The 15,105-nt window shown below is 37.3% G+C and overlaps 1 protein-coding gene across 2 annotated transcripts in view; it reads right to left on the reverse strand.

The window, feature by feature from the left end:
* The window catches only part of FTO (FTO alpha-ketoglutarate dependent dioxygenase), a 259,221-nt gene that overhangs the window by 22,540 nt on the left and 221,576 nt on the right, over window positions 1-15,105 (reverse strand). Inside the window, exon 9 of one of the 2 annotated variants that reach the window (XM_074913379.1) lies at window positions 8,521-8,657. The exons of the other annotated variant lie outside the window; for it this stretch is intronic. Coding sequence (XP_074769480.1) covers window positions 8,606-8,657 — 52 coding nt within the window. The 3' untranslated portion in view covers window positions 8,521-8,605. Of the gene's footprint in view, window positions 1-8,520; window positions 8,658-15,105 lie in introns of those variants that run through there. 2 annotated transcript variants of the gene reach the window in all.

Here is a 15,105-nt window from a genome sequence, read left to right on the forward strand (position 1 = left end):
TGGAAAAGGGGAGAAAAAAAAAAATCTCTGGGTTGTAACCATTTCTTCCACACATAAATATTTGGTTTCAGATTCTCTTTATTACATCCCATGTACTAGTGAATGAACAGGACTAGGTGCGTTCTGTATCTGCCATAAGCCCTTTGAAGATATTATGTTTGTTTGTCATGAATCTATGAAAAATCCTGTGATTTTCCTCCTAGGCTGGTCATAGTAAAAATACAGTATTTTTACCATCATTTTCTCAGTAGAATTCTGCAAATATGGACAGACTCAATTAATAAATTGGTGTGTTTTATTTTATGTTTTTTCTTTTTTTTATTTGTGAGAAAGAAACAAATTTGGAATAATGGTGAGAGAGCACAGACCCTTTAATGAGCTTTCTGTGTAACTCCTGAATCTGTCCCCAGATTTGAGTATGACCTGGGGCATCTCATCTAACTTTATGTGGCTTCTGTGTTCTGAGCTGTAAAGAATAAAAAATAGTTCCATACCAAACTTGATGAGAGGATGTTTAATTGTCCTTCTGTTTTTTAAAGCTGTCTCTACTTTAAAATGTTCAGTTGGATACAACTCTAAAGATAACCGAGCTGTGAGTTCAGACAACAAGAACCAATATGAGGAGAGACCTGAAAATGCCATTTATACTATTTATGGAGTTTAGAAACATTTTCTCTGTAATGCTTAAAGCTGTCACCTGAAAGGAAATGTAGTTTTACAAATTACTATGAAATTGTTTTATTTAAAGCCCTATACAATTAATTTAAACTTCTGTGTACAAATAAGTGCACTTAACTCAGCATTATCCTAAAACAGTGGAGAATTTAGACAGCTTTTCATTTTGGTAATTATTAAATTTTAGTTCTCTGAATTAATAATGATAATATGAATCTTCAAATATGCCTATATTTCATTATTTGGAATAATTCCCCATAATTTCATTATTACTATGGATATAGAAAGTGCTTTTCTTTGAGAAAGGCTAGAATAACTGAAGTCATACAGACTATTTCCTCTAATTCTCTGCAAAGGTGAAATGAAGCAACAGCATTCTTTAATTCTCTATGCCTTTTTAATAACTTGTTCTATTTCCAAGATGCCTTTCTTGCATTTTCCCCCATGGCATTTAATTTGGTTTCAATTAAGAAATTATTTAAAACCTCCACATCTAATTTTAAATATACCAAATTTAAAACAAAGTTTTCATGTTGTAATAAAAACATATCAACTGCTACAACATATAGTATTTACCTGTAAGCTCATCTGTTTCTAATGCATATTTAACTACATTCTATGCCCTCATCACTGCTACATCCAAACACCTCATGCTTCCCTTCTGCTGTCACAACAGTGTGCTCTCAACATATGGTAAATCAGTTCTTGACCTAGTCAAGAACTGAATTAACTTCACTAATTTTAGGATAGTGCCTAGTACACTGGACAAGCTTCCTTCCCATCAGCCTACTACTGCTTCTTCTCACTACTCAATTATCTCTTAATTTGGCAATAACAGGTCATGCAGTTTCTAATCAGAATCCAACAAAGGATGCCTTAAGCAAAGAAAAATCATGCTGGAAAGAGAAAGGAAATACAGATTACAGGTGCATTTAGCGTATCTGCAAAAATTCCAGAAATGTAATTCTGTCATGAAACACTTCCTTCAAAGTTCAGCAAGTACTCTGTCTGTTAATGCCTCTTAATCCACTCCTTCATAGATGACAACTAGTTTGAGGAAAGAAACAAATGTTTTTTATCAGTAATCCTCATCTAATCACCACGCAGGAACCTGGCACAAACAGCAGAACCCTTTCTACTTTTCCACAAAAATAACTGTTATGACAAATGTATCTTTAAGATGTCTTCTTCATTAATTTGCAACAGTATCTCACTACTTAGGGAGCTTCTAGAACCCTCTGTTCTCTAGAGATTTAATGCTAGAAGGTGCTGAACATTCAGTTCTCAGTGATGAAAATGGGAGTTGACGGCTCTCAGCAGCTCAAGGCATTAGACAGTAGGCATTGTTCACAGAAAGAATGACAGTCATACCTGAAAAATGTTAAGCAAGGTCTTAACAGCTCAGTTACTGGCTGGCATGCACCCAGAACTGGACAACAAAGTGATGAAGACAAAGTAAGCATCACATTTAATGAAAAAAAGCACCCATGTATATTGTGCTTACTTAAAAAGCATTGCATTTTAAAGCTACACTTATTTTAAATCGCTTATATTGTTTCCACTTATCCACAATCTATTCTGAGAGAATGAGCACGGTGATACCAAATTGTCTATTATAGCTACTCGCAGGCAGTTTGTTCACAGCATGATGCAAAGTGTTTACAACCATTACCTAGTCACCTTAAATTCAAATATATCTGTCTGAAGTATTTCTGAAAATTTCTCACATTGTAGTATTTTAAGTATATGAATTTCTGTTTAATTTGCCATTATATCTTATATTTGCATAAAAAGTCTTATTTCCTCATTACAAAAAATCCACTGTGAAGTATTGTCATTCTACACCTAGTATACAATTATATTTCAGATTTAAACTTCTTACATGAAAAAAGATGGATAGTCCAAGTCTCATACCAGTTCTGCACTGCCATAATCAAATTGATTTATCTTCAACCTTTGATATCAGTTTCACACTAGTATAATTAAATTGAGTTCAATGGTTATTCTTATTTACACCTAAATAGGGAATCAAGCCCACAGCATTTCTTTTCATGACTCAAATACATTGTCCAAGGATCCGGGAAAACCAGACATTCCATGTGTGTTTTTATGGAGATACATGACACGCACACACTTTAAACAGTTATGCAAGTGACAAGAACTGATGCCATTTAATCTGGTTGGTTTTTTCCCCCTCAAAAGGCAAAGACATTTGGGCTGTTTAACGCAGTCACATCAGAGTACAGCATGATCTCTACTTATAAGAAATTTTAATTAGTTATTCTTTGCTTTCAGGTACTGTAGCCACTAAAGCAATTTAACTTTAATTCCATTTGACTTCAATTGTGTTCAAATTATAGTAAAAAGGAAGAAGACAACAAGCTGTAAATATGAAAAGAGACAGAAAATCATTGAGAATCATGCCTTTATGAATATTTGATGAAGAAAGGTTAGATCTACTGCTGGTAAATTACAAGAAATTATGTCCATCATGTGACTCTGTCAGTAAAGGTTAATACAAATAGGTTTGGATTTAGTTGAAATGACAATGAGGATTAAAAAAGATTTGTCCTGTCCTTGCTGCAATTAGTTTTTCTCCTATTATTATTGTAACAGAGTTTATCGTTGGGATTATGGTAACAGAACTACTACCCAGTGAAATAATTTTGTTTTTCATAACACTGTGGCAGTTTTGCAATATATTTTTCATCCCTACTAATCTACCTCTTTATTGTGCATTTTTTTGCTGAAGTAGAGATACAATCATTAACCCATTTCTTGGTGTAATAGGTCTTATTTTGAACGATGGGAATTTCGCATGCCATCTCATGGGCTACAACAAGACTCACAGGCTGCCCTACCCCTGTTCTCCATTCCTGCAGCCAGGGAGGAGTAGTTGATTAGGTGGGACATCACACAAGACCCTTTAGACAAAACTAGTGATGACGTATGATCTCTTCTGCTGTAACAGCTATTCTGTGCTTCCGGTGATGGAAAATGGATAAATCTGGAAGTTGTTACTGTACATGCATGCATACCAATAAAAAGGAAGAGGTCTTGAAAATCACACCCTTCTCCTCACATTGTAACTGCTTCAAAGCACAAGCTAAAGTAGACTGAAAACTTGATAATATTTTCCATAGTAAGAATTTGTTCATAAAACAACTACCAAACAACTATGCAACAGAAATCGGGTTAAGTGAAGTTTCTTTCAAGATGCATTTCAAATTTTAATTTCTAAGTTCAAATGTTAATTTGCTCCTGTTCTGACAAATTGCTTTGAACACAGAATTTTACTATCATGGAGTCCATATTTTTTTTGCCCACTGTGAGTTTGAATATACACTTTTAAGGTTACATGTAAGTGAAGCAGAAATTTAATTCAGACATTATTTTACATCTGATGAAGAAACTTTTGTGTACCTTCTTCTGATTAAAACGTAAACTCTAGAAGTACACAGTATATTCACAGGGTGACACAGAATTGCTAGAAAGTGTTTAAAGTGACCGGAAAATGACTAATTAGAATTGGCACGTGCAGCACAATTGATGGCAAGCAGTCATACTTTCGTGGTGTCCACTGAGAGTTACTTCTTCCACACTTAATGCCACATGAAAGAAGGAAATTTAACACATCAGGAAGCTTGCTAGATTATCAGAACACCCAATCAATACCATTGACAACAATTCTGTCTAAAAGCACTGGGGCAACCCTAAGTAAGATACAGAAACAGACATTCAGGACCTTTGCCAATATACTACCTTTGACCCAGTATTTTCCACTCCATACCCAAGAGGCAGCGTGGCTTCCTTTCATGAGCTCTTCCACCTAACCACTTTCCAGCTGCCTAGTTTAATAAAATGCACCCTTCACGGTAGCTTTGACCCAGCTAAAACCAAAACAAATAAAAAACCAAAAACCCCACTAGTGCCATAGCCTCTGAGGCATGAGAAACAGTGATTCAGGTCATATGGTTGCTACCCTGCTGCAGCCATCTTATCAGTTGCATAGATTGTGGGACTCAGTGGGATACAAATGGCTTCTTCATGTACTAGGCTTGCTCTCAGAGATTTGAGTTACCTGTGGAGTGACTTTCCCACTCTCTGACATACACCTGGTGGTCCTGAAAGACATCACGACAAATTTCCACTCGCCAGATTTAATGCTCTAAAAAGCACCCAGATTTTATTGCTCAAGTTGAAGTTAACTCTGAAAGACAGAAGACAGGGATGCATGTGTCTTGAAATACCTCAGGTAGCATTAGGGAGATGAAGCGCAATGGAAAAAACATTAAACTCATAGTATATGCAACATATCAAGTTTGACTGTTGTTCCCATGTACTGGTAATGGCCATCTATCTTAAAAAAAAAGAAAAGAAAAAGGAAAAAAGAGAAAAAGTGATCAGTCTGTTCTGAAAAGAAACGTCTCAAAGCACAAATTACTACACAGGAGTCGTGCTTCTCTCTATAAACTTTTAAATATGTTGGCTGCTATAAAAAAAAAAAAATCAGAAAGAAGTACAAGGAGAGTCATAGCTATTAGCTAAAATATGCACATAACCCCTAGAAAAAGAACTGCATGTCACAGGGCAGGAAAAATTATTTTGTCATGTTATCACTGACTTGATTGTGTGTTTAGCCCTAAGACCAGGCACCCTGTGAGAGTAATTCTTCTATGTACAATTGCAAGCAATCCATGGAGCACAGGTTATTTTAAGGACATGATCCACATTCCACAGCTGCATCAGTCACTGAATTTCGTAACCTTTAAAGAAAAAAGTGAATATTGCTTTACAATTGGCGAAACTGACACTTTTTCAAAGACTACCAAATGACTCCTCAGAGACTCAATCCTTTAACTTAAGAATATCTTTTTATAGTGATATCAAAGTAAAAAAAACCCAAATCAAACCAAAACAACCGAGGCCTTCAGTTTTAAAGACAACATAATGAGATCAGAAATTCTGCCTGCAAAGAAATTAACTTATGGCTGATTAATGAAAGTAACCTTAAATAGTAGGAATATTGCCAAGAACAGGATACTGTAACAAATGGGTAGGAAATAACAGGCGGCTTTCAAGGGGCTAGAGCACAGCAGCCTAGAAGAGAAATTTGAGCAGGATACTGCTCGCAAATTTGATACCAGATTCTTGGAATGACCAAATAAGTCATATCTGCTATAAAGTCCTCTATAAATTCCCCCCTTCCAGTATCCTGTAATAATGTAGATAATGGATGTAATTCATTGCTGGTGAAAAAAACAGTTACTATATATGATCCATAATAAAATTTTTGCTTGTTGTTATAGGAATTACCAGAAATAAAAAAAATCTGCTAGGCCCTATGAACCTTAAAGGTCCTCAGCTGTACTCATAATTTGCTCTGGTTTATGTCAGCAGTATCTTTTGCCCATTACTGTAATTCATATTAATTATCTTAGGACTCATTCAATTACTATTGCTACCTCTTCTCTTTGGTTGGCATAAGATCAAGCCCCAAAAGAATGAGCTTTCCAAAAGACACTTAACTGCTCTCTTTGACCTTTTTGCTACTTCTTCTGGCCTCAAATATGCTTGGTTTCATGTTCACACACTTGCTTCTTTACTACCTCCCACAGCTCCTTATTACATTTTAGTACATCAATCATTGTCTGGTCCACCCAAAAAATGTGCTATAATATTTTATTTCAAAGGATTGCTCAATTTCCTTTACCATAAGTATTAAGGCCTCAAACAGATGTAAAACAACAGCCTTTTTGTTTTCTTTTTAATTACCTTTGCATATTTTCAGCTTGTTTTACCTCAGTAATTGAAACAAAACTTCTCAAAAGATAAAAGTGAGAGGCAAACACACATTGTTGCTTGGATTGTGCCTTATTTTCTTCTCCTTAAGTCATTATTAGTAATTGAGTTATGCACTATATAGTGCATAAACTATGTAGCATGATTATCATTATGAACTGTTTGTAAGCTCGTCTGGGTGTTTATGTTGCCTTCCATGATAAAACTAGTTTCATTTTTACTGATCTGGATGACATTTTTCTTGCCATTTTCACCTGCCTTTGTTTCTTTAAAATAATAACATTATAAGATGTCCAAAAGCTGGCGGACTTCATTTGTGTATGATTTTTCCAAGCCTCACGCTGATTTGAAATAACAGAAAGACTTTATTCATAGTGGACATGCTTTTTTTTTTTTTAATAGGCTTGCCGATATTTTCTTACTGTATCTGCCAAATGGTAAGCAAGCTTCTAGATTAGTATCAAAGAGAGAATCCTACAGGCTATAATAAGCACTGAGATGCAGTGGTACTCTACATACACCTTTTTTCAGTTACAACCCAACTTTCACCTGTTTAAACTAATTTTGGATCTCCAAATTATACTGTTAAAACTCTTGATATCTTCACCTAAAGTCTTCAAACAAAACTTACCCTTTGCTACTTTTAATAATTGAGCAGAAACATTTTCAACACTTGGTGCCTTGTCGTACCTGAGCACTTTCACTGCCCCTTCAATTTCTTTGTGATTTGCTTAGTTTTCTAAAAAATGTCAGAGGTTTTGTCATCCGCAATAATCTCAGCATCAGGCAACTCATTAAAGCACCATTTCTGTCTTTTTATAACTAGAGTTTAGCTATAACTTCTACAATTAAGGTTTCTGTCTTCATGCTTTTGCACTGTACACAAACACTGCCATGTTTTGTTCTTCATTGTTGCAGTTATTATTTTTACCTGTTTTTATCTGTGGTTATCTACCACTCACTCTTCTTAACCTTCTCTCAATAATTTTCATACCTCAAACCTGCTCTTGATTGGCTAGCCAGTGTTCTTGTCTGTACTTTATATCCATCAAACAGTTTATTTTGCATCTGTTTCATTCAGCACTTCACTTTCACCAAGAAAGGAGGACTGGAAACACTACATACTCTTGAGCTTGTGCTGATCAGACATCCTTGCTAAACTGAGAGAATGATGAGAGCAGTGTTACTCCCAAACATCACTGTCTTGCAAGAGACAAAATGGCTGGGAAACGGGACACTATGAGCATATCTCTCTTTTACAGTGGAGGAGAGACTCCAAGGTAGGAAATGGTAAGTGACACTATACTCAGCAATTACTAGGTTTGTAACCCCCAGTAAACAAATTTGCTATTTAGGAATAGAAAGAAAACATCAGAGCACTAAATGCATAAAAATATACATTCTGCTAAAGAATGAGCAAATGAAGTATGGTATCAATTTAATGAAGAAGTTAAACTGATACATGATAGCCTTCCAAAGTAGGATGTTCAAATTAACCTGTATGATGGTGAAGCTGATACAGAAGAGAAACAATGCAAAGCCAACAGAAACAAGGCAGTTTTAAAAACATATTTTCATCAAATATACAGTATGCTTGCGAAGAACCTTATATATTCACATTAAGAATAATCAAAAGGGATTATGCATGTGCAGAAGGGGGTTAATGTCAATCAGATCAACCATACACTACTTATCATTTCAAGACACAATAGTAATATCGATTACAGCAAAAACCAAGCAGATTAGCTACAGTTCAGATTGCTATCTTCTAGGAAGATGGCAACATGTAGATTTTCCACAACAAACAGGTGAACAGACAAACTGCCTAGACCATGAATACCTATACATTAGGACACCTGGCCATGCCATCTTTTAAAGGCTGGTATTTCTTTTCACCTTCAGAAACTGTGAAAGCACAATTACAGAAAGATCTTTTGATGGAAAATTCAAGATTAAAATACAACCAAGACATTTTACTTAGGCATACTTAAGTAATTTATCGACCCTGCACCTCAATAAACCTTTGACTCAATCCCACAAAATTATGTATACTCTGGTTCTAACTCAATAAAGTCATTCAACTTGCACTCATCTTCAGACATGGGTCCCAACAGGATTACCAATTCTCTTATACAGAGGTCCATATAGCCTGCATAAGTAGAGCTGGAATGTTTAGCAATCTGTGGAATGAAACACATATGTCATAGTGACATGAATGTACACAGAACAATTTGTGACTTCTACAGCAGAAGGCTAGAAGCTCTAGTTAATGTCTGAAATCAGTAAAATTACCCACTGCAACTGAAACTGCTAAAAATTTATATGCTATTAGAAATGGATCTTCCTGAAGTAAAATTAAATCATTTCAATATGACCAGGTGAGGAGAGTAATTTCAGTTGTCTGAAGGAATGGACAATGTGTTATGCTACAAATCAGCTGGCTTTACCAGTGGCTGTCAGAAGAACTCAAGAGTTTGATATCATCAGGGGGCTTATATTCATCTCTCAAAATTGCTCATGTGTGGCTTTGTATTTGATAGTTCAAGAAGAAACCAGGCAACCATACATTGGTTTTCATGCACTTCCTCTAAACCTAATGCTGGACACATGAATCTGATACAGCTTGTAACACAATGACATGCTGACAATGAGCTTTTTCTCATCAATCTTATATTAGCCTCAGTGCTTAATTTACTGTGTAAATGTATCCTACATGACATATTCTATGAAAATTACTGAAGTTAACATGAATAAAGTGATCAAGATGAGCAATGTTATACCATACCCCTTTTGTGTAACTAATGTCAATTTTAAGGAAAAAAAAAGTTTCATGCCTCATATTAAATAAACCCGTTCAGACTGAACCTAGCAAAATTCCTACTCCAGGTCTGTGGAACACTGAATCTAGACTAATGTAAAATACAGATTGGCAAGCTCTTAATAGTGATTACTGTAAGCAAGCTCATGCTGCAAACTACACGGATGCAATGTAGAATTGCTATTATTTTAATCTTTCAAATATGAAGACTTTAAAATGCTAGTTAAAACTTGGCATGAATACAGCCATATATGATTTTATGCTCTTGTAAGACTAATGATCTAATTGCATTTCACCTACACAGAACCTAATTAAGACACTGAACAACCAAATGTTTTGTGCATGTGACCAAATACAGCATTTGGCTAATATAGACACCTATAAACAACCACTGCAGGATAAAACATCATTCCAGGTTGAATGAACACCTAGAAAAGTAAAGAAAAATTTGCTTTGATGATTGCTGGCTCAGAGAATAGTGGTTAATGGTTTGAAGTCCACCTGGATGTGAGTAAGCAAGCAAAGCACCATAGAGGTTTATAGTAGGACCTCTTGTTTAATGGCTTCATCAATGATCTGGAGCAGGTAAGGGACTGCATACTCATCAAGTTGGTAGATGACATCAAACTGTGGGAGGACATGACTACTAGTCAACATGCTCAAGGGCAGGGCTCCCATACAGACTGGAGGAAATGGGTCAACAGGAGCCTTATGAAATTCAACACAGCAAAATGCAAAGTCCTGCATGTGGGAAGGAATAATGATACAGGAATGTCTGGGGTATAGCTCTGCTGAAAGAGACCTGAAGGTCTTGGACAGCAAACTACACATAAGCCAGCAGTTTCTCTTGGCAGCAAAGATGACCAACAGTATTAAAGGAAGCATGGCCAGCAGATCAAGGGAAGTAATCTTCCCCCTCTACTCAACAATTTTATATCACATCTAGATACTGTGTCCAGTTTGAGATCTTCCAATACAAGACAAATGTTGACCAACTGAAGCAAGTTCAACAGAGGGTTGCTAAGATGGTTGGAGGCTGGAGCACTTGCCCTGTGAGAAGAGGGTGAGAGCATGGGGCTTGTTCAGCCTGGAGAAGTAGCAGCTTTAAGGGGACTTGATGGCAGTCAAGTACCTTCTAATATCCATGAGGAAGTTGGCAAGAAAACGTCAGAGCCAGGCTGTTCAGAGTGCTGGAGGAGGAGGACAAGAGGGAACAGATATAAACTGAAACAAGAGAGATTCTGACCAGATATAAGAAAAAACTTTTTTCCCACCAGGACAGCCAAGTAGTGGAACGGGTTGCCCAAAGAACTTTCACACTCTTCATCCTTGAAGGTTTTCAAGCTCCAACTGGTTAAAGCTCTGAGCACCCTGATCTGACCTCATCGATTATAATACAGCAGGTTGTCCTAGAGAACTCCTGAAATCCCTTCCAAATTCACTTATTCTAGGAACTTATGAACTAAAGTTTCATTAAAGATATTTTAAATGCAGATTGTCTGTCTCTTTTCAGAGATGTAATCTTGCATCTGCTTCCATAATAACAGACAGCTGAAACTTTCTAATGTTGCAGATAAAAGTGTTGATTTACTTCCAATTTCCCAAAGCAGGATAGGCAAGAAAGACGAAAAACCAAACCTTTATGGACATAAACCAAGACAGAGTGGCTTAAGGTTTCCCAAGTATTAACATTATAATTAGGAAACAAGAGTTTTTGTTCCAATTCTGGGTTTCTCACAACATCCTGCCTTAACAGGATCTCCTGGAATTTGTGACTACTTTAAGCACAAATTGTTCTTCCAGAGAGATGTTGACTTTTGTGGTCTATTAAGCAAGCAATACAAAATTGTACAGTGACGCAAGTGCTTCAGGCTAAGCTGTACATAAATCAGCTCCTTTTCCCGAGGGATTTTGTAAAAGTGTAGACAAGATTAAAAGTAAACTTCAGTGTTTTAGCAATAAGTGGTCAGGAAACAAAAGCAATTCATACAAGTTTGCTCATTGTTTCATTTCCAGGTGAAAAGATAACTGCCTACCTACAGAGAGATGGAGTAATTGCAAGGGGAAAATATAGTCCAGTCTTCTGGGGTTAGTGAAAATCAACATGCATTTCCACACCTTTGGATCCTTCTTCCAGAGTAAGTATCTCCCATTTACAGAAGGCTGCTGGGGTAGCCCTGGCAAAAGACTCAGAAAAATCTACATTACTGTCTGTAGGACAAATGGGACAGAACCAACATGTGTGTACCAGCAATCGCAGCAGGGATTGTTTCAGCCTACTACAGCCTCCAAGAAATCCTAATAGGCATATATCCAGGCTTAGATGGAGGGCAAAAGAAAGAAGCTAAAAAGAAATCTTTACAAGACAAAGTTTGACAGAGCAGAAATTCCATACAGGTTTTAGATCACAATATTGTGCGCTTTTTTCCTCATTGGTGTGGAATGATGTATCAAACTCTCTGCTGGAAAACCAAGTTCACCAATAGTATAAACAAATAACAAAAATCTACTCACATCAGTGAAAATTCTGACAATCTTATCTGCAGAAAAGTTTTCTATGTCATTTTTTGGCTAACATGCTAGAGATAAGGGTAGTCATAGCTTGCATTTGAACTGTACAGGTTATATAGGAAGTCAAGAAATGAGTGGATATGAAGTATTTTAGGATAGTTCTATTCTGCAGTATTCCACATGAAAATTAACCTGGAAATTGCTAATTGCTAATAAGCAGCCAAGGGCTCAGTGTAGGATTACTTCCCAAGTACATAGCTTCTTAGACACTTTTTGTCTAATTACATTTATAACCAGCAGTCCTCATCTGTTGAGAAAGCTGTCTTGTATATGTTTCCGCTACATATACTTAACAAGAGAGTTTCATGAAGCTTTAGTTTACTTTTTCCAAACACTACTGACATCATTTACCTGGACTTGTGCAAAGCATTTGACACTGTCCCGCACAACACCCTTGTCTCTAAATTGGAGAGACGTGGATTTGATGGATATACCACTTGGTGGATAAGGAATTGGCTGGATGGTTGTACTCAAAGAGTTGTGGTCAATGGCTCGATGTCTGAGCTGAGAGCATGGACAAGTGCTGTTCATCAGGGGTTGGTGTTGGGACCGGCGCTGTTTATCTTTGTTGGCGACATGGACAGGGGACCCCCTCAGCAAGTTTGCCGATGACACCAAGCAGTGTGTTGCAGTCGACACGCTGGGGGGAACGGATGTGTCATCCAGAGGGACAGGCTGGAGAGGTGGGCCCGTGCAAACATCATGGGGTACAGCAAGGCCAAGTGCAACGTCCTGTACATGGGCTGGAACAATCCCAAGCGCAGATAAAGGCTGGGCAATGAGTTGATTGGGAGGAGCCCTGTGGAGAAGGGCTTGGGGGTATGAGTGGATGGAAAACTGACAGTGAGCCAGCAATGTGTGCTTGTAGCCCAGAAAGCCAACCGTGTCCTGGGCTGCATCAAGAGCAGTGTGGCCAGCAGGGCGAGGGAGGGGATTCTCCCCCTCTACTCTGCTCTCATGATACCCCACCTGCAGTGCTGTGTCCAGCTTGTGGGCCCCCAGCATAAGAATGACATGGAGCTGTTGGAGCGGATCCAGAGGAGGCCATGAGGATGCTCAGGGGCTGGAGCACCTCCCCTGTGAGGACAGGCTGAGAGAGTTGGGGGTGTTCAGCCCAGAGAAGAGAAGGCTCCAGGGAAACCTTAGAGCGGCCTCCCAGGGCTGAAAGGGGCTGCAGGAAAGGTGGGGAGGGACTCGTGATCTGGGATTGCAGTGATAGGACAAGGGATAACAGTTTTAAACTGAAAGAGGGTAGATTTGGGTTAGATCTAAGGAAGACATTCTTCCCTGTGAGGGCAGTGAGACACTGGCAGAGGTTTCCCAGAGCAGCTGTGGCTGCCCCCTCCCTGGCAGTGTTCAAGGCCAGGCTGGACGGGGCTGTGAGCAACCTGGGCTGGTGGGAGGTGTCCCTGCCCATGGCAGGGGGGTGGGACTAGATCATCTTTAAGGTCCCTTCCGACTCAAACCATTCTATGATTCTATACTTTCAGTTTGCAATGCCTCATGTTAATGTACACACTCTTATTCAGACAAGAATCCAATTCACTTTAATATAGTATTCAGTATTATATATAGGAAGCATGCTCAGAATTAATGTCTCTCCAAAGGGAAACAGAAATTTTTTTTAGAAATTATATTAATATGCTACCAAGATTAACCCTATACATTTTTTCCACAAAATATTGGAGAACCACAGCTTTTTAATGTAGACCAGTAAAATGACCTATTTTAGTTGATGTTACATAATGATACATGAGTTCAGATATCTACTATATAATATAGTAAATTCACCATCCATAAAAGACCAGGATGTTATGCTTTGTGAAATACTTTTGTATACTCAGGTCAGCAAAGCCGTAAACTGGTAAAGACATTATGCACCAAAATTTCATATTTAAAAATAAGTCATTTCCACTGGGAGCTCATGCTCAGTTTGACAATTCATGAAATTCTATCTGCAGGTTTTAATTGTTCACTGATCTCTGCCTATATCTCAGTAATCAAAACAGTAGCATTACATTTTTGAGAACTGCAATAAAATACTAGTAATGTGTGTTGAAGTTAACTCTTCTAGGATTCAAAAGGAAAAGAAAAAGACTTTTCTTTTAAAGTCTTTGACAATTAAAAGTTTTTTTTACAGAACAAAAATAACTCTGCTTATAATGTAACTTCCATGTTCCAGCTTCTATTTCTCCCAGCTCAAAGCACTTTATAACATTGGTCCAAATAGTTCATGCTTTATGCTTGGGAGCACTTTCATTAACTATTTATGTAGGTACAGAGAGCAAGATTTGGTCCACGATAAATAATAAATCTTCAATAGATTTAGCTGGGATCTTTTCAATGAAACATGTTTTCCCCAGAAAATCCTAATTTCTTGAAACCATAAAAGTTGGTGGAAAAGGTCAGTTTCAATTTATTAAATATTTCAAAGATACATTGGAAAGACATTTCCAAACTGTAAAAAAATCTCATTTTAACATATTCAAACCAAGTAAGATCCATTTGGAAATTTCAGCTAAATATATCCAAAAGACCTCTCAAAACTCATATATGTTTTGGGAATACAAAATACTTTCACAAGCCTGTGCTAAAGTGTCTTTTGAATTGAAGGTTAGAGTAAATTTCTAAGAATTTGTCTCTTTGTCCTTACAGAAAATATCTGAAACGTCGACATTTTCCCTGAGACTCACATCTGCCCTATATATATCACTATTGATTACTACGATCTACATTTTCCTGTAGAAGCACAGGTGAATTACTTAAGATTACAAATTAATTGGATTTTAGAACAGTGAGAAACAGTCTGTTTTCTAGAAAAATGCTGAAACTGTATTGTTCTTTACTTCCATGAATATAAACTAATAAAGCCTAATTCACAATCCAAAGGTGTGATCCCATTCCTCTAAGCATCCCTGAGTTAGCCAGGGTACAATTAACAGTTTAGCTAACAGTGAGCAGTATATAGTATATGTCTTTGATCTTGCAAAGTAACCTGTGACCTCAACAAGGTGACCAACACTGTCCATCTATGCTCCATCAGTACCCAACTGCAGTTAATTTAAAGCCGTCTAGGGTATGACTATCTAAAGTGAATTTACCACACCGCACCATAATGTACAGTGGGTCCAGTCAGCCCATCTGTAGATGAAATAAGAAGGGACGCATAGAGCTTTTCTCCCATCATTTCAATTACTGGTAAAGAACTAGACAAAACCCATTCTGGCTCAGTATTTGCC

The sequence above is a fragment of the Athene noctua genome, chromosome 9, assembly GCF_965140245.1.
Source record: "Athene noctua chromosome 9, bAthNoc1.hap1.1, whole genome shotgun sequence".
NCBI lineage: Eukaryota > Metazoa > Chordata > Aves > Strigiformes > Strigidae > Athene > Athene noctua.